Genomic DNA, 23,456 nt, shown 5'->3' with positions numbered 1-23,456 from the left:
TATGGTACTCAATCCTTTTATTCACTCAAGACCCGACACAGAAATGTTTCGGCCATGAGGCCTGCCTCAGGGTCTACAACATAAAATAATTTTTTTTTTTTAATTACATTTTTCACAATAAATATACAAAGTATACAAATAATTATTATAAATATGCAAATATACATATATGCAAATATACAAAAGATAACTTAAACATGAAACAGACTAGTTGTACATATTACAGTTAATAAGCGGGAAGATAGTATTATTTATAAGTCAATACAACCAGTGTCTCATGTCAACCAAATCCAGCAGGGCCAGTACATATAATTTCAGCTGAGAGTATACAAAAAATAATTAATAAAATAAATAATTTAAATAAATAAATTAATAAAATAAATAATAAAATAACATAAAATAATTTTTTAAAACCCATATATAATTACAAAATTAAAAATTATAATAAAATATTAAAATAATGAGACATCGTTTATATAAAACATCAAAAACATCATATTAATATATTAAATATATATATACCAAGATTTAAAAAGACTACATATGTTTAAAGAATAAAATAATTATAAACATCTCATCAGAAGAAGTTGGGAAAGATATGGAAAAAAGAGGTGGAGGAGGGGAAGGGGAAGTGAATGGGGAGAGGTATAGGGAAGGGTGGGTAGGGTGGATGGTCGGGAATGGATATGGGGGAGAGGTGGGGTATGGAGGAGTGGAAGTGGAAGGAGGGGAAAAGAGAAAAAGGGGAAGGGGAGAGAAGAGGGGTGAAAAGGGAGAAGGCAAGAGGGGAACAAATACCCATGGGGGGATATACCTGTAGCATAAAACAATTGTCTAATACTTGAATAAATTTGAAAATGGTTATGAAAACACATGACACATGTTGCTACAGGAAAAGCATAATTTTAGTCACAACTCATGTTGAAAAATGGGCACATGGAAATTGTAAGACATAAAATGATAAGCATGAACTTATTTTTTTTTTAAATTCTTTATTGATTTTTAATCAAAAACAGTGTCAAACAAATGAACTTATATTGCAATATTGTAACCACAAAACATCCTATGTTTAATAATGGTTACATACTTAGTACATTGTAACATATGGGAAAACCTTAATAAAACCATGGTACCTTTGAGATATGAACATAGAAGTCTTATGAATGTACCATTATTGTGCAAACCATAATGTAATAAACTAAAACTAATAATGCAAAAAACATATTGTAATGAATAATTATTACATGCTACATGTGTTCTAGTATAAAAAGTGAATATCACATTTGGAGTTCTGGAGAAAGAAAGCCAAATCAAATCCTAACATTTTTTTCAAAAGTCTATGGATTGAGGTGTTAATACCTTATCCGCAATACAAAGCACTGTGTTTTCAAATAACCTCTATACATTAAAAATGTACATAAAAAGCTCTTAGACAACATTTTGAAGGAAAAAGAGAAGATTGTAAAAATGAAAAAAGCATATTCCAACATACCTTATGGTGAAACAATCAAAATCTAAATAAACAAATGGTATAAACAAAATTAGAAAAATAAAAATGATCAAATAGATATGAATGCTTACTGATGTAAAAGCTTGAAACCTGCGTAAAACATTATAAATTTAACGGACATTATTCTGTAGTAAAAGTCAATGAAAATAAATCTGTTTAATGATGGGCTGTTAAGGTGATCACTGGGCTGTCACCATTTGCTATAGTCGGTATTAATTTATGAGCATGTGATCAACTGCCGGCTAAACCGGAAAGACTTGTTATAACGTCTTTTGAGGGCTCATATACCAGCACTCCAACACAGACCCCTGGGGAACCCCCTATGTACCCTTCTCCACTGAGAATATTGACTATGTAAACCCACTCTGTTTCCTGTCTTTCAACCAGTTCTTAATCCATAACAGAACATTACCTCCTATCCCATGACTTTCTAATTTCATCAGAAATCTTTCATGAGATACTTTGTCAAATGGCTTTTGAAAATCCACATACATAATATCAACGAGTTCACCTTTATCCACATGTTCATTCACCCCTTCAAAGAAATGCAGTAGACTGGTGAGGCAAGATTTCCCTTCTAAAACCATATTGGCTTTCTCTCATTAATCCATGCTTATGTATATGTTCTGTCATTTTGATCTTTATAATAATCTCTACCATAGGCGCTGGAACGGGGTGGGTGGGCACAGGGGCCATGGTCTCCCCAAAAATTTGATCCACGCTCCTGTCTGCTGCTAACCCAGATGATGGCAGCTGATTTCTTCTGCCACTGAATGGCAACCAGCATGAGTGTGCTTTGGTGCTGCCTGCTCGGCACTCAGCGGCTTCTTTGATTGATTGGCTCCCATGAATTCTCGTGAACCAATCAAAGAAGCCGCTGAGCGCCGAGCAGGCAGTGCCAAAGCATGCTCCTGCTGGTTGCCACTCAGCAGTAGAAGAAATCAGCTGCCACCGACTAGGAGGAGGTAGGAGGATGGGGCAGGGTACACTGCAGAGCCTGAGAAGGAAGGGGACTGGGTGAAGAACCTAACAGGGGTTGGGAGGGAAGGAAGGAAGGGAGCTGGGTGAAGAGCCTGACAGAGTTTGGGAGGGAAGGGAGCTGGGTGCAGAGCCTGACAGGGGTTGGGAGTGAAGGATGGAAGGGGGCTGGGTGAAGAGCCTGACAGGGGATGTGAGGCGAGGAAGGAAGGGAGCTGGGTGAAGAGCCTGACAGGAGTTGGGAGGGAAGGAAGGAAGGGGGCTGGGTGAAGTCTGACAGGGGGCTGGGTGCAGAGTTTGACAGGGGAGGGAGGAAAGGAAGGGGACTGGGTGAAGAGCCTGACAGGGGGTTAGGAGGGAGGGAGGGAAGGGGGCTGGGTGAAGTCTGACAGGGGAGGGAAGAGGACTGGATGTAGTACCTGATGGGGAGGGAGGGGGGCTAAGTGCAGGGCCTGACAAGGGAGGGAGGGAAGGATGGAAGGGGGCTTAGTGAAGAGCCTGACGGGACGTGAGGGAAGTAAAGAAGGGGGCTGGGTAAAGAGCCTGACAGGGGGCTGAGTGAAGAGCCTGATAGGGGTTGGGAGGGAAGGAAGGAAGGGGGCTGGGTGAAGAGCATGACAGGGGAGGGAAGAGGACTGGATGTAGTACCTGATGGGGAGGGAGGGGGGCTAAGTGCAGGGCCTGACAAGGGAGGGAGGGAAGGATGGAAGGGGGCTGGGTGAAGAGCCTGACGGGATGTGAGGGAAGGAAAGAAGGGGGCTGGGTAAAGAGCCTGACAGGGGGCTGAGTGAAGAGCCTGATAGGGGTTGGGAGGGAAGTTAGGAAGGGGGCTGGGTATAGTCTGACAGGGGGCTGAGTGCAGAGTCTGACAGGGGAGGGAGGGGAGGAAGGCGGCTGGGTGAAGAGCCTGACAGGGGTTAGGAGGGAAGGGGGCTGGGTGAAGATTGACAGGGGGCTAGGTGCAGAACCTGACAGGAGTTGGGAGGGAAGGATGGAATGGGGCTGGGTGAAGAGCCTGACAGGGGATGTGAGGGAAGGAAGGAGGGGGCTGGGTGAAGAGCCTGACAGGGGTTGGGAGGGAAGTAAGGAAGGAGGCTATGTGAAGTCTGACAGAGGTCTAGGTGCAGAGTCTGACAGGGGAGGGAGGGAAGCAAGGAGGGAGGGAAGGAAGGGGGCTGGGTGAAGAGCATGACAGGGGAGGGAAGAGGACTGGATGCAGTGCCTGATGGGGAGGGAGGGGGGCTGGGTTCAGGGCCTGACAAGGGAGGGAGGGAGGAGGGGGTTGGGTGCAGAGCCTGGCAGGGAGAGGCTGGGTATAGGGTGGAAGGCATTGGGAAGGCAGGAAGGATGCTCAGGGGGTTGGGAAAGACAGATACTGCACGTACTGGGAGAGGGTTGGGAAGGACAAATGCACGGGCCGGGGGGTTAGGAAAGGAGGAAAAGAGAGATGCTGCACAGGTAGAGTAGTGGGAAAGGAGAGAAATAAATGCTGCAGGTAGGGGTGGGGGGGAAGGAACGGAGAAGTGTTGTACATAGGTGTGTGGCGTGAGAGGGAAAGGGAAAGAGAGATGATGTATATGGAGGAAAGAGGGAGAATTGTTGACATAATGGTGGAGAAGAGGGAGGGAGAAATGTTACACTAAGAGGGAGGAGAGATGACCCAAAGAAGGGAGAGATGTCAGACCACTGGAATGGGAAGGAGAGAGAGAGAGATGCCAGACCGCAGAGAGGAGAGAGATGTTAGACCTCTGGAAGAGAGAGGGAAGGAGAGAGAGATGCCAGACTATGGGAGATGAGAGAAATTCCAGGCTATGGTAAGGAGGGGGGGAAGGTGGACTACAGAGATGTCTGACCATGGGAGAGGGATGAGATGGTGCATAGGGATGGAGGGGAAGAGGAGACAGAGGGAGGAGATGGTGCACTGTAATGGGTGTGACAGGGAAGAGATAAGAAGAAATGCTTCTTATGGATAGATGTGAGTAGTGGAAAAGAAAGAGGAAGGAGATGGTACACATGGATATAATGGAAGGGAAGGCATGGAAGAGTAGATTTTGAGAAGAAAGCAGAAAAATGGAAGAAAGTTGAATGTTAAAAGTTAATGCTCAAGATGGATGTTTGGCAGAAAGTGAAGGAGAGAAAAATAGCAAATGGATAAGGTGGCCCTGGATACACAGTTAAGAGCAAAGACAGAAGGAAGTGCCGCCAGAGACTGAGAAAGATGGTTTAAAAAACAAAATCACCAGGCAACAAAGGTAAGGAAAATGATTGTATTTTCAATTTAGTGATTGAATTGTGTCAGTTTTGAAAAATTACATCTGTCTATATTTTGCACTGTTCAGGAAGAAATGCATTTGTTTCTATTTCTCTGGGGGTTGTACTGCATGCAGTCTTGCATCTTAGGGTTTTATTTGTATATATTAGTACTTTTAGTTTGTGATCCTCTATTTGCATAGGGATTATCTGTGTTCTGCATGTGTGACAAAGGCCAGGTGTTCTGGTAGGAATGAATGTTGAGAAACATACAATGTGCTTTGCATAGTTTAATTTTGTGGTTAACCATTATGTATTGTTAATAAGATTATATTGTGTGTGTATATTTGAAAAATGAATGGAAAAAATGGTATTACAATTACAATAGTACTAATATGGGGGCGGGGTCTGGGGCGGAGCTTGCAGACCCCCCCCCCCCCAACAAAAAAACATTCTGCTGCCTATGGTCTATTCCATTTTGCCCGGCACCGACGTCAGACTCACTGGTCTATAATTTCCCAGATCACCTCTAGAACCTTTTTTAAAAATCAGCATCATGTTCACCGCCCTCCAATCTTCCGGTACTATGCTGGTTTTCAAAGAAAAATTACTAACAATAGCTCTGCAAGTTTATTTTTCAATTCTGTTAGCACTCTGGGATGTATACCATTCGGTCCATGTGCCATCTCCCCTCCCCTCCATGGGCCTCATCTTTTCACTTCCCTCCATCCATGGTTCACCATTTCTTTCCTTCTCTCCCCACCACTGTCACAATTTATCCCCTTCATCCATGGTCACCATCTTCCTTCTTTGTTTTTCTATTCTCTATTTCCAGCATCTCTTCCTTTTTTCTGGCACCTCTTTGTTCACTTCTGAACCTTCACCTCCCACCTATCCATCCTGTCTGCTGTTCTCTCACTCTTCTACCTGCCCACCGAATGCCTGCTTCTCTCACCCACCCAAAGCATCTCTCTCTAGTGACCATCCTATGTTTATTTTCTCCTCACAACCCAGGTCCCATCTCCCAGTCAAGGCATCTGTTTCCTGCCCTCCGCCCCCCATCATGAGGCAACCTTCCATGGAGATTTGCAGAGTTTCAACATGGACATCAGTTCTTTCATTCATATCCCACTACTGAATGGAACAGAGCTTCATACGTTGACAGCAAGTTTGGCTAGTCAATCTTTCAAAATTTCTTTGAGTATTAGAATCCAACTCCAGCCTCTTAGGTCAATTTCTTTCAGTTTTAGGCTGCCTTTAGAAACAAACAAACAAACAAAAAAAAATAGACAAATTACTCAAGGGCTTGGTGCCACCAAAATTAAAGTTGGTATCTGCCTATTGTAATGCCATTAGTTGTATTATCCTAGGACAAGCAGGCATCATATTCTCACATGTGGGTGACGTCACCAACAGAGCCCCGATACAGACACTTTAAAAATGCTAAAACATTTGAACTGAAAAAAAAAAAGTGCATCGCCATTTTAAGACTTTCAGAAAGTTCGCGATAACCCGCACCGTGCATACGTGAGTGCCTTCCTGCCTGACGTAGGTGCATGGTCCCTCAGTTTCTTAGTTTCCGTGGAACTAAGAAGTCGTGTTTCAACAGCTGTTGATCCTTTTTTGCCTTCCCACTCTCGCGGTTTTGGATTTTTCCTGTCATAATTTCTTTCATTTTTTTTCCTTTTCATTTTAAAATAAAAGTTTTTTTTTTTTTTTAAAGTTCATTTCTTTTTGCCATCTGCATGTTTTGGCCCTGCGGGGCCAACTCGTCCTCCTCAGTCAACGAGTTCAATCTCGCTGAGGCTGTATTCCCATCCATGTCCTGCCCGATGATGGGTCTCTAAAGGTGCGGTCGCTGTGCCTGCGCTATTTCACTAATGGACCCTCACAGCTGGTGCCTGTAGTGTTTGGGTCCCGAATATCGTGTGTAAACATGCAAGCACTGCTCATCCTTGCAAAAGAGGACTATTAAAAATCGCATTTTGCAACAGGAGAAGCTTTTTGGTGTCGTCATGGAAGGAGAGCCTGCATCGACACCGTCGATATTGAAGGCGCTGACACCAAAGACTTCGACACCGGTAGAGGCAATACACCATACCCTTGGGTAAGCCAGCTAAGAAGCCTTTCCCTTCTATAAGGGACGCAGGTCACAAAGGCATCGAGCCAAGTCATGCTGACCTTGCACAAGTCCCGGAAGTGACCAATTCCTTTATCAAGGAGTACCTCAACATCGGCATCATCTTCGCTGGAACGTGTCACAGCACCTAAGGTACCAGCGACGAAGCCTCCAGTACCATTGCTTACTCTGAAGAAAAAGCTTGATGCTTTGCTTTGAGAGGATCTCAGGGACCAGTTCCACCTATTGCTCCCGACGCTGACTTTTCTGGTGTTGGTCCAGCCTGAGCATATCATGGCACCGACCACAGGCACCGTCGATAATCCATCGGTGCGACACAAGGAAGGCACACGCCGATCCAGTTCTGCAACCCTGGCATCGAAGCATCGTTCTTCTTGATACTGGTCTCCATCTGCCCAGCATCACATCTCTTCATCCAGACACTCAGACAGGATGACTGTTAATTCTGGTAAGGTCTCTCGTAAAAGGAAACACTCCGAGACCCCGATACCAGAACGGTACCGCTCCAAGCACCGGTTTCCCTCATTGTTACAGGATTCTGACTTGCAGGACGACTCTGATCCCGCGTCTCCATCTACCACAGAAGCCGAAGACATACAGAATAAGCTTTCTGTGAGTAGGATTGCTACGTGATTACCACTTGATGCAAATATTCTTGCAGTTTCAAAAGAATATAAGCTTATACAGAGCTAGTATTCTGCAAATAAAACCAAATTAGCATGTGTATGAGCAGTTTCAAAGGGAAAAGTGCTCCCTTTTAACATTAGTGTAAGGTTTGAAATTGCTTCATAATGTAATGATTGAACAGCTCTATTCAAGAGTGTACCTGCGGTACTTACAGCAAGCCTTGATGATTACAGCATTAGAGAGAAAATCTTTCCTACTCACTTAGTGCCCTCTTCCAGAAAAAAAAGAAAGAAAGAAAAGACAATTGGCTCTCAATTGTGGATATTAATTTATTGGATTGGCTATAAAAAATGATGTCCACATATGAACTACTTGCTAGATCCTGGTCTTCACTCACAGTCCTTTGAGGGCTGCCAATAGGTTAGATTTCCAGGATATCAATAATGAATATGCACAAGAGAGATTTGAATACCATGAAGGTGGCAGGCAAGAAAATTTTCCATTCATTAGGGATATCCTTAAAACTTGAACTGTTGGTGGCACTTGAGCAATGGAAGTGAAACGAATGTATTAGAAAGGAAAACTTATGGCAGTTCCTTGTGAAAATAGTGATTACTGAAAAAAATACACAATAAAATGAAAGACATGGAACGCGTTACCGGAAGATGTAATAAGCAGGAGCATGCTACAGGGCTTCAAAGAAGGTTTGGATAGGTATCTGGAAGACAAAGAGATTGAGGGGTACAGATAGGAGTAGAGGTAGGTTATAGGGATAAGATTAGAGGATTAGAGGCAGTTATAAAATTAGTCAGGGACACTGTTCAGGCAATTAGGCCTGATGGGCCGCCGCGGGAGCGGACCGCTGGGCAAGATGGACCTCTGGTCTGCCTCAGCGGAGGCAACTTCTTATGTTCTTATGCTGTCAGTATTAGATTTCATAGAATAAAGAAAATTGTTCCTTCTCTCTCCCTCAGCCCCCAAAAATCTATTGTCCTCTCTTTAGTTTATATTTTGGCTGTAAAAATAGTGTGTGTACTCTTTCATAAATCTCAAAATTGATAAAATTATCAGCCTTGGAAAATCTCTTCCTTCTCCATGTTTTTTTTAAATTTGTATTTATTTTTTTAATGTGTTTGATAGTAATTTTTTTGGGGTTGGGGGTTCTGTGTTTGTAAGGTACAGCAGCTTTCCAAGAAAGAAATAGAAGATCTTCTACGAAAAGGAGCCTATGGTGCTCTTATGGATGAAGAAGATGAAGGGTCCAAATTTTGTGAAGAGGACATTGATCAGATTCTTCTAAGACGGACTCACACCATTACTATAGAGTCTGAAGGGAAGGGTTCAACTTTTGCTAAGGTAACATGCAAACTGGCTTGTATTTGTGCTTGATGTGCTATAGAAATGTTGAAGATACTGTAATTTCTTGCATGCTTGACTACAACTGTACCTCATGATATGATGCACTTGGGATCATAATATAATGCACTGGATAGCAGAATTTAAACATGTAGCACAAAGCAAAGGAGAAAACATAGGCAATAATTTGATATCCTACATGAACTTAGTAATGAAATTTAAAGGCTGCTGCATCTTTGTTTCTGTGAGAATTTTGTTTAGGGTTGCTGTTTTCTGTGTGTGAGTTACCAGTATGTCTGGCATGTCTTAGAAAGGATATGGATACCAAAGAGATTCAAATATGGCAGACAGAAGCCACAATGAATCTTCCTTAATTTAAAGCATTTCAAACATTTTTACCTTAACATTTAACATTTGTAATTTAAATCATTTGCAATGTAAAAAATAAACGTGTGTATGATTAAATACAACAGATTACATTCTTGTCTCCAACACTTGCTCACTTTCATAGAAAAACAGGAAGTTATAGACCAAAATAAATGGAATGTGTTGTTTCTATCACTTTAATGTTTGCTTTTCTTGATTTTACAAAAAACAAAAAAAAGGAAGAAAGAAAATGCATTTTTGAGAAGGCTGTCTTGCATTTTATATAGCTTGATCATATACTGTATGTTTGTTGGAACTTGCTGAGAATTTCATATCAGTGAGCAATTAATAAAGCAATCTTCCACAACCAAAAATAAAACCATGTGCCAAACTTACATAGTGAATTCTCCTACAAAAAAAAGCAAGGCATGCTCTTGAGTATCTGTTCCAGCAGATATCTCACACCCAGACATGCTCTTAATTGCCCTCAGGTGCTCCTAAAGAAATTTCCAAGGGTAACCACCTGTCAGTGGTGACCCACCAACTGCAGCAAGCTGCTGCAGTCACCCTCCAGATATCAGGAACAAAGCTGCAGGAAACACTGGGCCAAAACAGTTGTAACAGCCACAGTGTTCACGGGCAAGAGGAAGTTGTGATTTTCTAGTATTGTATTCCTCCAGCTCCTTATAGATGTCATTGGTAGACTCTCTTCTACTTGCAGTGGCCCCTATTTGTTTTTGGTGTGAGTCTCCTTTTAAGTTGATACATTTTTCCTGTATCCTTGCATTATGTTCTTGATGACATATGCATTCTGCAATGCAATAGTAACCATGGGAGAAATGTTTAAAATGCATAGTGTATTCTATAATATTGTGTATTCTATAATAAAAAGGGGATGAATTTGACTCGTGGCTTTTTGTTTTCCCATTTTCCAGGCCAGCTTTGTTTCATCTGGAAACAGAACTGACATTTCCCTGGATGACCCAAATTTCTGGCAAAAGTGGGCTAAGAAGGCAGAGTTGGACATTGATGCTTTAAATGGCAGGGTGAGGACAGCATTAAAAGCTCCTTTACTATTTATTTGATGTGGGATGTGTGTGCATTTGGGAGGGAGGTTTATTTTTATTTTTTTTACAAACGGGAAAGATTATGAACTATTTCATTATCCTATGCAGAATAACCTGGTTATTGACACACCACGGGTAAGAAAGCAGACCAGACTCTACAGTGCTGTGAAGGAGGATGAGCTGATGGAATTTTCTGATCTGGAAAGTGACTCAGAGGAAAAACCAAGTATCAAGCCACGTCGCCCCCAAGACAAATCACAGGGCTATGCAAGGAGCGAGTGCTTCAGGGTTGAAAAAAACCTATTAGTTTATGGGTCAGTAGAGTAATTCCATTTGTAATTTGGAATATAGTTGTGAGCCCTTTTTTGTAGGTTATTATTTGTAAGAACTACCATCAGAGGATGGATTTTCTTGGAGGATATACCCCATGCATGTCATGCTAATATGTGAACTAAGATATTAAATTTTAATCAATGCTCATGCATATTTTTGGTCACTCCTGTACTGACAATATAATGCATTTGTAGTCCTACTTTTTATGCCATTTTGAATTACATTAAATGTACCAAAATAAAGTCAGAACTAGGGCAGTTCCTTGGAGAATAGTAGATTCCAACTTACTAAATGTGGTAGCTGTCCTATTAGTTAGTAAATTTGGTAGTAAGACATTCATGAAGGGAGTGGAGAATTTGGGTAATGGATTTAGTGGGGATATGGTATGGTGGTCATAGCTAAAAGTCCAAGTTGAAATATGTAGCAAGATGTGTCTGGCAGGCTGGAGAACCTGGAAGAAAAGGTGTTTAAACAAAAGTTGTACTAGATAGTAACTGGATCTGTTAAGAGGACTGCAAGCACATTTAAAAACCAGGAGTTCTGATGGAAATTCAGTTGCTCACATAATTAGATGATATATAAGGCTGGATGTTTGGTCAGTAGCTACACTAGCATTAGTACAGTAAACTATTATCCGGCACCCATGGGAATTGGTAGATGCCAGATAACTGCAGTTTCTGGTTGCTTGAGAGTTACTCTAAAAATAATTTTGTCTCTCTTCCTACCTCACTCTCCCTCTATCATCCCCCCACCCCACTTGTAGGTCCAGAATCTGTTCTTCCCTTCCCACCCTCTTTTCTGGTCTGGGTTACTTTCTCCCCACACACATGTATGGGTCCAGCATCCATAACATCTATCTCCCTGGACCTACTGGGACCTCTCCAAGCACACACTTCTGGTCCACCTCCACCCCAGGTCTGCCCCCCCTCTCCTTCCACATGGGTCTGGCCTCCTGGATCCCCCTCACTTACCTGAAGCAGCAGCGGCAGCCTGTCAGCATAGGCAGCGCTGTAAACAGGTTATCCCAGGACAAGCAGGCAGCATATTCTCACATGTGGGTGATATCATCCATGGAGCCCTGGTATGGACAGCTGCTAAAGCTCTCTTGCACTGTAAGAACTTTAGAAAGTTCGCGACTAACCGCACATGCGTGAGTGCCTTCCCGCCCGACGTAGGTATGCGGCTCCTCAATTCTCAGTTATCCGTGGTGCTACGAAGTCATGTGTGAAACATTCTGCGGATTTTTTTTTTGCCTTCCCGCTTGCATGTTTTTTTGTCTTTTCTTTTATTCTTTATCTTATATTCTTAATAAAACGTAAAAAAAGAATAAATTACTTTTTTCTTTTACTTTTTCTTTGCTGGTTTTTCTTACAGCGGGGCCTTCGTTTTCGCCTTATCCTTCGACTTTCAATGGGTGAGGCGATTTTCCCTTCCGTGTTCTGTCCGTTGACTGGTTTCAAAAAGTGTGACATGTGCCAGCGCACAATTTAACAGACCCACATAAGTGGTGTATTCAGTGCCTTGGCCCAGACCATCACGTGGAGTCTTGTATGCACTGTTCGACACTACAGAAGAGTTCTATTAAAAGCCGCCTTATTCATGGAGGGCTCACAGGTACCATTGACACCGTCCAAACCATCAACGTTGAAGAAATCACCATCGTTTGAGGTACCTCCTTCCATGCCGGTGTCATAGGCTATTGCTCTGTCAGGTAAGCCAGCTAAGAAGTCACCAGCTTCCCAGATGATGTCTCAGACCACTAAGGTATTGAGTCTAGTCATACCGGCCAAGCAGAGACTATTGATACGACTCGCTTCAACTTTGAGGAAACAGGAAGTTAAAACAAAATAGGCGGGACTCAGAGAGTGAAGGTCCCGATGTTGGCAACCTGTCTTGATCACCGCCCCTGCCGAGTTGCTGAAGAGGGCTGCGGAGAATTTGCAAGTAGAATGGAGAGAGCTGCAGATACAGGTTCAGGCGGAGGGAGAGGGTCAGCGTGTGCGAGCAAGATCCTGGGGAGCCTTTACAGTGGCTGTCTCCCCTCCCACCAGCTCTCCTACTTGCCAGGGCAGTGATTTACCGGCAACTTCCTGCAGGTAAGTACTCAGAGCTGCTGGAAGGGGAGGAAGCCACTATAGGAGGCTGGGAAGCTGCTGGATAAAGGGAGAGCTGTTACTGGACTTGGAGGGAGTTAGAAGGAGAGATGCTGCTGGGAGGGGAGGAGGGAAAGGAATGGGAAGAGAGTTAATGTTGGATAGAGGGAGGAGGGAGGGGAGAAGAAGGAGAGATGCTGCTGGGAGGGGAGGAGGGAAAGGGATGGGAAGAGAGTTAATGTTAGATAGAGGGAGGAGGGAAGGGAGAAGGAATCAGCTGGCAGGGAGATTACAGGAGGGGAAGAGGGGTCAGTGTGGAATGGAGAGATCAGATGAGGAAAGGGGAGAGAGAGGAATGAGAAAGTAGAGAGACATTGATGCTGGAAAGGGGGTTAGCAGAGAAATGTTTCCTTCCTTTTTTCTTCTCCCTTCCCTCCTCCCCCTGTCCAGCAGTAACTCTCTTCCCTTTCCTATCCCTCCTCCCCTCCCAGCAGCATCTCTCCTCCCTCTCCAGGTCCAGTAGCAGCTGTCCCTTTTTTCCCCTTGCCCAGCAGCTTCCCAGACTCCTTTCCCTCCTCCCTTCCCAGCAGCATCTTTCCTTCTCCCTCTCCAGGTCCAGTAGCAGCTGTTCCTTTTTTTCCATGCCCAGCAGCTTTCTCCCCTCCCAGCAACTCCTTACTTGCCAGCGCTGCGATTCAGTAAGGCAGCCTCGGGTACTTTGTTGGGTCGCACCACCTCTGAGGAAAGTGGAAGTTGCATCATCAGAGGCGGCTGACTCAGCAAAAGCTCCAAGGCTTCCTTCCTGAATCGCTGCGCTTGTAAGTAAGGAGAGCCGCTGGGAGGGGAGAAAGCATGGCTGTCGTAGGCTCCCCGTTATCTCTCTGGGCCAACGCGAACTACAGCTCCTCGATCTTGCCGGTCCTGCGCGGACCGAGAGTAATTTCTGTGGACTGACACCGGTCCGCGGACCGGCAGTTGAAGAACTGTGGCATAGACAATTCATGTGACCCAGTTTGCATGCCTTCACTTCAGGATCCCACAGTGAGCTTTATCAACGCAGTGGTTCCAAGCCACGGGATCTCTCTCTGCTCCAATACATGTAACCATGGACCTACGGCACACTCTTCAACTCTTTAATACAAGGTCTGCTTTTCCATCCTCCTTAGCATCAAAAAAATTTAGCCATAGATGCTTATATGATAGGTTTGAGGGGGGGGGGGCTCATCTAGATGGTCTCAGGGCATATCTCACCACGAACAAACCATACACATTAGTCTCAAGTTATGGGCACTTGGAAATGCTCTCAAGGCATTTTAGGACCATCTGCTTCAACAGGTAGAGTTTGTTCGTACAGACAACCAAGTTGCTATGTTCTACAAGAACTCACACCCTTTGTATAGAAGCAATAAACATTTGAACTTGGGCATCTGCTCGTGGAATACTTCTCAGAGAGGTTTATTTAGCGGGGAAACAGTATTCTGGCTTACAGACTCAGCAGACTTCAGTCTCACGAATGGTCTCTCAACATGTCTGTTTTGTGTCAGATCTTCTCTCATTGGAGGAAAATGGACATAAATCTCTTCACTTCCCCCTCGGTACAATGAATGACTTCCATTTTACACATTTCCTCCAATCCCTTTCATAGGGAAAACTTCTCAAATTTCACTAGGATTGGGGCACCATGACTCTAATGACGCCTCTATCGCATCAGATTTGATTTCCACTCCTAGAGCTCACAGCCAAGAAACCATGGAAACTGCAACTGTTTCTAACACTACTCACTCAGAACGAGGGATCTATCCTTCATCTCCAGCCCCACACTCATTAACTCTAACAGCATAGTTTCTCTAAACATGTACTGTAAACTCATGTTGCCTCTTGGTTGCAGTATCTGCTGTCATAGAAGCCTCTAGAAAACTTTCTACTCAGCACTGTTACTGCTTTAAGTGGACATGATTTTCTTCCTGGTGTGCATTGCATTCTCTAGAATTTGTCACCTGCTCACTTCCATCAATATTAGACTACCTTCTTTATCTAATTCTGGTTTAAAAACCAACTCAAGAGTTCATCTCAGTGCTATCAGTGCATTCCACTCACTCCTCAACAAGAAGCCTTTATCTGTGCATACCTTGATAGTTCAATTCATGAAAAGCCTATTATCCCAGGACAAGCAAGTAGCATATTCTCACAGATGGGTGACATCTACAGAGTCCGATTTCAAGACTACTTATACTGCACATGCACGAGCACCTTCCCACCTGATGTTGGCTCGCAGGACCATCAGTTCTTAGTTTTCCGTGGAATTAAGATGACGTGACGTTGGAGTCTCTCCAGTTGAGCTACTTTATTTCCTTTTTTGTATTGATTTTCTTCATTAATTTCTTATTCTTTGATATTACTTTATTTTCTTGGACTCTGAAATTTTTTTACTTTTTTGTTTTTGGGCCTTCAGCCCTAATTCAGCTGGTTTTCCCACCAGCGCTGTTGACACTTTCGGTCGTGAAATCACTCGACCTTCGGAGGAAAAATTGATTCCTTCAATCTCGCATCGATGTTTTTTCCCTCGATAATAAAACCTTCTGGCTTCAAGAAATGTTCTCGGTGTAATAGGGCCATATTAGTCACTGATCCACACAATTGATGTCTTCAGTGTTTTGGTCGTGAGCACCGGGTAGACTCTTGTCAACATTTTTTAAAGTTACAAAAATGTTCTTTGTAGGCTCGACATCTGCAACAGGAGAAACTTTTTAAACCCCAAGATTCATCACAGATGTCCTCAACACCCAATGTTGACACAGCGTTGAAGTCACTACCACATTCGCTGCATCATTTGATGTCAGCTGCCTCGGTACTGATGCTGACACCATCAAGTAAACAGGCTAAGAAGGATTTACATGCCTCACCTTGCCAAACGACACCGGCATCTATAGCTTCGAATAAGGTACATGCCAAATGGCATCAACAGCAGTCTTGCTATCCATCATTACAGGAAGTTTCACCTCTGAAGCGCACCTCGACATTGAGGTCACCAACACTTTGGCACCCTGTACTATTAGTACCATCCATGGTACTGCATCCTACTAATCAGCAGCAAATGCAAGAGCTGCTTCAACAGGAGCTAGCAGCGATGCTTTGAGGCCAATTGAAGCAAACTGCTGCATTGATTCCTCCGGTACCGGCCCAGCCCGAGCATGGCTCTATGAGGCCTAAGGATACCACATCTCAGTCTCCTCCTTGATGCAGTTCCAGGTCCCATCATCGGAGCACTTCCTCCTCATCGATGTCGGAGAGTAAGGAATCCATCCTAGCGCTATCATCGGTACCGTAGCCACCATACTGCACTGCTCCTCCTTCTGGAGGAATAGTTTTTACAAGGCCTATGGACATTTTGTCTGATGCATCTCCTCCTCCACCTAGACGTAGGTCACCACCAGAGAACCTTTCCTTCGCCATGTTCATAAGGTAAATGGGTCATACTCTTTATGTGCATACGGAATCTAAGCCAGAGCCAAAAGCTGCACTTATTGATGCACTTGACTTTGAGCAGCTCCCAAGGGAATGTTTAAAAATTCCCAATCCATGAACTTATATCGGGCTTCATGTTGAAAAACTGGGAGACCACCCTCTGCATATACCAGTGGTTCCTTCCAAAATGGATTCCCTTTACAGGGTGTAGTCATATCTTGGCTTTAAAAGGCCACAATTGCAACATCAATCTCTTCTGGTGGAATCTGTCGAGCTTCAAATCATATGCTACTACACCTCCAAGTACGGGAAGTCATACTTTGGATAAGTTTGGTCATAAGCTATTTCAAAATACAATGCTTACTAGTCACATCCTCAACTATGCTTTCTATATTACATTCTATTTTAAGCACTTAGTTCAATGCTTCTCTAATTTTGAACAATTCATTCCTGTAAACCAGCTTCCTGACTTTTACCAAACTTTGCATGATCTCCTTGACACCAGGACATTCATGTCAAGATCAATCTTTGATGCTTTTGGTGTAACTTCCAGAGCATCAGCCTTGTCCACTGCAATGAGACGACAAACGTGGCTTCATGAGTCAGGCTTGGAACTCGCTGTTCAGGACCGCCTTGCTAATTCCCCTTGCATGGAAGACAGACTTTTCGTGATCACATTGAAAAAACAGAAGATCACAGAAGATCACAAGTAAAGGTTATTGTATGACCTCTCCCTCAGCCTCCAAGTCACATGACCTTAAGCAGTCGACTACATTGTGTAAAGGGCGCTACACTATGCCATCAAAGTCTTCCACAGCTCTGGTTCCAAAGCGCCCTGGAAGCCAACGTTCTCAAACATCTCAGACTCCTACTTAATAAAAGTTCATTCAACTTATTGGCACATCCTACAAAGCCTAATCAATGCCCTACAACCTCCATCCACATTCACTGGAGGTTCACTCAGTGATTAGCTTGACTGGGGTGGACTAAGGATATACTCTACCTTTACCAGAACTCCATTCAAACAAGGAGAGTTCTCTATCAATTTCTGACATCAACACTATTGAGGGGTTCCATTCTTATATTGAACCAGGTAGGAGGTCATCTGCTAAAAAATGTTTGCTGCAAAATTTTTTTTTAAAAAGTGCTCAGCAAACCTAAGCGCTTCAGGGTGCGACTATTAAAGAAGGTATAATGCACACCTTGTTGTAACTCATAGGAGTCAAAGGAAGTGCACATGATGTAAGACTTGGGAATTCACATTTGAGTTGCACCATGATACTGACTGTCAGACAAACCTTCTGCCGTCTGTCATCAAAGAATGCCTGAAGACGTTCTTCAGTCTTTAATTCTAATGAGTGTTAATCTAGAGAATATGCTGTTTCAGTTGCCAATAAGCAAGCAAATCTCCCCCTTTAAGCCCCCTTTGTTGCCTTAACTGCTCAAATGCTAGGAGAACACCTTCCTCATTTAAAATGTGTTCTATTTTCTGAAAACCCCTCAATGCCTAACTTTTAAAGGTGGAGCTCTCCAATCCCATTATAAAGGTCAGGTTACATCTTATTGTAAGCTGATCTGTGACTAAGGGATTTCTGCCTAGTTTCCACACCAGGACTTCCCATGCCACCCACATACCATTCAAGATCAAGTTTTCCTGCAAATATTGTGGAAGTTGCCCTTTTTTAAGTTGCAGAAGTGTTTGACTTGATATGGAGCATTGTCATTGATATGAAGTGCTACCAATGATATATCCAATCTCTCAAGTGTCTCAAAGAACAATGTATATTATAGTACTTTAGATTGGGCAATCCCAAACCACCATGTGACCAGCCTCACATCAAATAATGAAATTGGACTTTCAGTTTTTTTCCAGCCCAGCAAAACTTAGAGACTAATCGGTTGTGTTGCCTGCACTGCAGTCAATTGAAGTGGTAGGGTATGTAATGTGTAAAGCCATTGTAGAAACACAATCATTTCGACAAGTCCAATTCACCTTATCAAAGATAGAGGGATTTCTTTCCAGCTGTTTTAGTTGGTTGTCTGATTTTGTCAACAACCTCTCTACATTTAGATGGTATAATTGGGAAGTAGAGGGGGCAAGCAGAATACCCAAAAATTTAAAGTAACTGTAAGGTTTTGTAGAGGGGTTTTGCAGCAGACAAGCCCCCAATATGTAAGATGGTGACCTTACAGTCCACCAGGTCCCAGGTTCAATGCCCTCATGAGGTTCAGTAGGAAGTGAAATTTATGACAATGACAGCCAAGAGTGATTGCATAAAGGATATATTGTGCAGAAATAGGCTTAATATTACAGAAAGATACATAAAGATATTCTATATTTATAAGAAAGATACTTAAAGATATTCTATTATGTAGGTGCTTCTGTGCTCTTATGAATGTGAGAGAAAAGACAGGTTCCTGAATAGGTGCTGTAAGGGCAAAAAGAAGAGACAGAGAGAGAGAGAGAATGGGGGGGGGGGGGGGGTCAAGAGAGGAGGATTTTATAGGTTGAAATCTTATTCTAAAAATAGAATCTACTGTATTTCCCAGTATCTTTCTGTTCATAATTTGGAAACTGTTTGAAACAATGGTAAGCTTAATTGATAAGGAAGGTGTGATACTTACAGGAATGGTAGATGGAATTAGTCTGTCTGTCTTCTTTGTCCCATTCAAGTAGTATAACTTATTAATAAACAATCCGGTCTCCTCTTTTTATACAGCCTAGCATCCTTATGGCTACAGCCACAGCCTTATCACACTGTTTAGATGCCTTTAGATCTTCAGACACAATCACTCCAAGGTTCCTCTCTCCATCTGGTCTTATCAGCCTCTCACCTCCCAGCATATACAGTTCCCTTGGATTTCTATCCCCCAAATGCATCACTCTGCACTTCTTTGCATTGAATTTTACTCTATACTTCTTTGCATTGAATTTTATTTGCCAGACATTAGACCATTCTTTGAACTTGTGCAGATCCTTTTTCATGTTTTTCACTCCCTCTGGGGTGTCCACTCTGTTACAAATCTTGGTATCATCCGCAAAAAGGCTAACCTTTCTAACCCTTCAGCAATGTTGCTTACAAACATATTGAGTAGAATCAGTCCAAGCACCTCAATAAAGTCTGGAATGTCCATAGTATCATTGGTTACCAGAGGTGTGGAATAGGTTATCCCATTAATAGTGATGGAGGATAGAGGTGAATGACTACACCAGGTATTCAGTAAATAGCTTGAACTGTACAGCAAAGTGTTCGTAGGAAGGTACTGTCATGTACCTGGGGATCCAACAAACAGGAAACATTTTGTGGAAAGAACAGCTGAAAATAAAAATATCCATCTCCGAGGTAATACAACATATGTGAGGATGTAGAAGAGTAGGAGAGCTTTGCAGTCAGGGAGCAGAAAGATGAATTAGTCCAGCAGGAGCTGTCAGTCTCTTTAAACTGATGAGGTGCATACTTGGAATGAAATGATGTCTGCACAGGAGCTGTTGGTCTCTTTGGTAAAGTTCACCCTTGGAATGAAATGGTGTCTGCACGTACAGGGAGGGATACACCGGCTTGAAAGGGGTCCAGGTATCCAACGGCTGAACCCCAGTGAGGTGATCCAAAGGAGAGATAGAAAGAGAGACCATGTTGCCTGTACTGAGTATGGCAATGCATTTACCTGGTATATGTATGGCAAAAGAGAGACAATATTCATACACTTAATAGAACATTCAAAAGAGAGACCTTTTTTTGTGTGCTACACACAACTATTATGGCACTCGAGAGACCATAACTATGTACTGATTATATTACAAAAAAGAAAAATTATGTCAGAAATGTGTGAAAGGAGTCGGGCAGGTCTGTGAAGGCCTGAGTCACCTTGGTATTTGGACACAGAGAGTCAAAACATCCCTATGCGCTAGTACTGTTTTTCCTGGCTGTCAAATCACTCTTTGTCCAATTCTAACTGCATTGTATGTCTATCCTGCTCCCATTTAATTTTCTCTCTTTCTAATTCTTCCTTTTGGGCCCTGAGCTGTCTCTGTGTTCTGTTTCTCTATAAATTGACTACATATCTTATATGGTGGACTTGCCACAGGTGCAGAGGGCGAAATCTGTGAGGAGACAGCATGAACCTGTCCCTGTGAGGCACATTTGAATTTCAAATATTTCAATTCTGCCTTAGCCTCTTCTAATTGTTCATTTACAGCTAAAAAGGAATTTGTAGCTTGAACAATTTGGGTTCGTAGCATGGATATATTAATTTGTGTCTCATCTAAGTTCGTGGATAAATAATGGCACTGAGTGGCCAAGTCATTATTTTTTTGTCTGATGCTAATGAGTCCTCTACATAGACCTTGGATGAAAAGGCACTTTTGTTTATTTGTTTTCTTTCTGAGAATGATTAACCATTTGTTTTTGAATATTGTACCATGTGCTTTTTGGAAAATCACCTTCATATGGACCTCCATTTCTCTCAAAATATGTCTGTACAATTGCTATGAGTTCTTTAAAATCGAAAGCATCCATATTTGAGGCTGCAGAAGTCTGCTTTGGTACGTGGGCCTTGCTTATATATTTATAAAAATGACCCTATCTAAATGTGTAGCCTTTGAGTTTGAAATGCTCCCACTTGGAGGAGGGAGACTTTAGTGATAGGTAGAAAAATGGAGGCAAAGTGTGATAGGCACCAGCAGAAAGACTGCACTTATGCCTCCACTTTGAAAACTATAGGGTCTATTATACTCAAGTCCAATTGCATAAAATAGGAGGTATTGACTCTCCCCTCTGCCTGAAATGTGGCCAGAATTCCAATACTTTAACTCATTCCTTTTGGGATTGTTGGACTATACAAGCTTTTTGGCATAGTTCATTACTTCCGAGGTTTATTTTTGAGACCAATTGTGGGTACCGTAGAGCAGTTGGTCCTTGATTAGCCTGGAGCTTTTCATGGCCTTCCTAAGGGGGGGGGGGGAGGTCCCCTCTGGTGTTGTAAGGTGTGTCTTCTTGCTTGCAAATGCATTTTGCAATCCTGGACTGTTTCTGAGCTTCCCTCTTTTTAGACCTGGAGAGCTCTGGTGCATTCTTTAGCCACGTGGGAGGCCAGAGAGGCAATTGGGCGCCCTTGTCGCCAGCGTCGCTTTTTGATTGTATGGGGAGTTTATTTGGATTCCTTATCTCCTCGAGGTCGCAATCTCCTTTTGAATCCTCTTGCTTAGCCTTGTTGAGGTCCATCGCACTCATTCCCGGGATCGGTCATCGCAGGCCTTTCCTTTTTTTTTTTGTTCTGTTCTGTTTTGTTTTGTTGTTTATTTGTTTGTTGGGGAGGGGGGCTTCTTACTGCGGCTGCCAAGAGCCACCAGAACAAGGGCCTTTGGCATATCAGAGTTTGTTGGTTGTCATCTGTATGCTTCGTGGGAAAGGGGGAGGGTTTGTTTGGGTTGTTGCTGCTTGGGTAGGGTTCAGGGGACGGGGGTGGGGGGGTTCTCTTGTTCTCCCAAAACAACGTGACAACCTTTGTATTGTTGGAAGTTCATTCCTTTGACTTTGTTGTCTTCTTTGTTGTTTTGTATTCATAATAAAACAGATTTGAACATAATACCTGAAATCCACAGGCAGAAGTTTAGCAGGAAAAATATAGGAAATTTGTTAGAAGAACAAAGTTGCCAGCTGCCAGTTCCAGCCCAATCTGAACTGGTCCTTCATCAGGGCAGGGACTGACAGGAAATAGAATTAAAAGCACAAAGTTACAAAAAGTAAAGTTGTTAGTACACATGTGAGATGTCTTAATTGAGTGACTGTTTAAGTTCGTACCACATCCAAAACAGTCAGATTCTCTAGCTTTCTCTTCAGAGCAGCTCAAATATTAAATAAAATTTTCTTACATGTAACACATTTTGACTAGCCTATAACAGCAAATCATAAAATGCAAACCACCTTGAAGCAGGCACAGGTAAAATAAAAATCAAAGATTAATACAGAGCCTTTTGATAAGGAAAATCTCACCAAGTATAAAACCCAGAATGCATGGAACTTTTCATCCAATTTAAGGAATGCACAAGGTCTTTTGATTCCTATCTCACTCTGTCTATAACCAATCATCAATCAAAACTGCACAAGGACTTATGAGTGTAAAATACCATTTCTCACCTTGTCTGTATAGTATATAATCATACCTAATGCACAGTGCATACAGGAAAAATAAAATTCTACTTACCTAGCTGAAAATCTTCTTAAGGAACTGGGACAGCTCCCAAAATGTAAGGTTTTGCAAGGGGGAGTTGCAGCAGACAAGCCCCCAATATGAAGGTGGTGGCCTTATAATCCGCCAGGTTCCGGGTTCAATGCTCTCGTGAGGTTCAGTAGGAAGTGAAATTAATGACAATGACAGCCAAGAGTGATTGCATAAAGAATATATTGTGCAGAAATAGGCTTAATATTACAGAAAGGCAGACCTTAGGAAATTGAAAGACTGGCCGTCCAATTGGCAGATGAAATTTAATGTGAACAAATGTAAAGTGATGTACTTTGGAAAGAATAGCCCAAATCACAGTTACCGGATGCTAGGATCTTCCTTGGGGTTAGGACCCAAGAAAAAGATCTGGGTGTCATCATAGACAATACGATGAAACCTTCCGCCCAATGTGTGGCGGCAGCCAAAAAAGCAAACAGGATTTTAGGAATTATTTTAAAAAAGAATGGTTAACAAGACTAAGTATGTTATAATGTCCCTGTATGGCTCCATGGTGCAACCTCATCTGGAGTATTACGTTCAGTTCTGGTCTCCTTATCTCAAGAAAGATACAGTGGTGCTAGAAAAGTTCAAAGAAGAACGACCAAGATGATAAAGGGGATGGAACTCCTCTCATATGAGCAAAGACTAAAAAGATTAGGGCTCTTCAGCTTGAAAAAGAGACATAATACTCAAGGTGAGATCACACCATAGAACAATACAGAGGCTTTATAATAATCTTTGTCTTATTTTCATTCTCTTTCCTAATGAGTCCTAACATCCTGTTTGCTTTTTTGACTTCTGCCTCACACTCAGCAGTAGATTTCAAAGTATTGTCTGTGACACATAGATCTTTTTCTTGGATGCTAACGCCTAAGATGGCTAGCATCAAGTAACTATTATTTGAATTATTCTTCCCAATATGCATCATTTTTTTCATTTGTCTTCATTGAATTTCATCTGCCATTTGGAGGCCCAGTCTTCCAATTTCCTAAGATCTTCCTGCAATTTTTCACAGTCCTCATATGTTTTGAGAACTTTGAATAGTTTTG

General features: G+C 42.6%; 1 protein-coding gene across 9 annotated transcripts in view; it reads left to right on the top strand.

Annotated features, from left to right (window-relative positions):
* CHD7 (chromodomain helicase DNA binding protein 7) overlaps positions 1-23,456 on the top strand; it is a 616,542-nt gene that overhangs the window by 474,483 nt on the left and 118,603 nt on the right. For 8 of the 9 annotated variants that reach the window (XM_033933452.1, XM_033933447.1, XM_033933448.1 and 5 more), the window contains 3 exons: positions 8,682-8,861; positions 10,163-10,273; positions 10,403-10,608. In XM_033933452.1, the coding sequence (XP_033789343.1) occupies positions 8,682-8,861; positions 10,163-10,273; positions 10,403-10,608 (497 nt within the window). The remainder of the gene's footprint in view (positions 1-8,681; positions 8,862-10,162; positions 10,274-10,402; positions 10,609-23,456) is intronic. The other variant, XM_033933454.1, reaches the window with a different exon arrangement.

This window comes from Geotrypetes seraphini, chromosome 2 (assembly GCF_902459505.1).
Source record: "Geotrypetes seraphini chromosome 2, aGeoSer1.1, whole genome shotgun sequence".
Classification (NCBI taxonomy): domain Eukaryota; kingdom Metazoa; phylum Chordata; class Amphibia; order Gymnophiona; family Dermophiidae; genus Geotrypetes; species Geotrypetes seraphini.
Note: the sequence above shows the minus strand (reverse complement) of the source record. Positions and strands in the feature narration are given on the sequence as shown.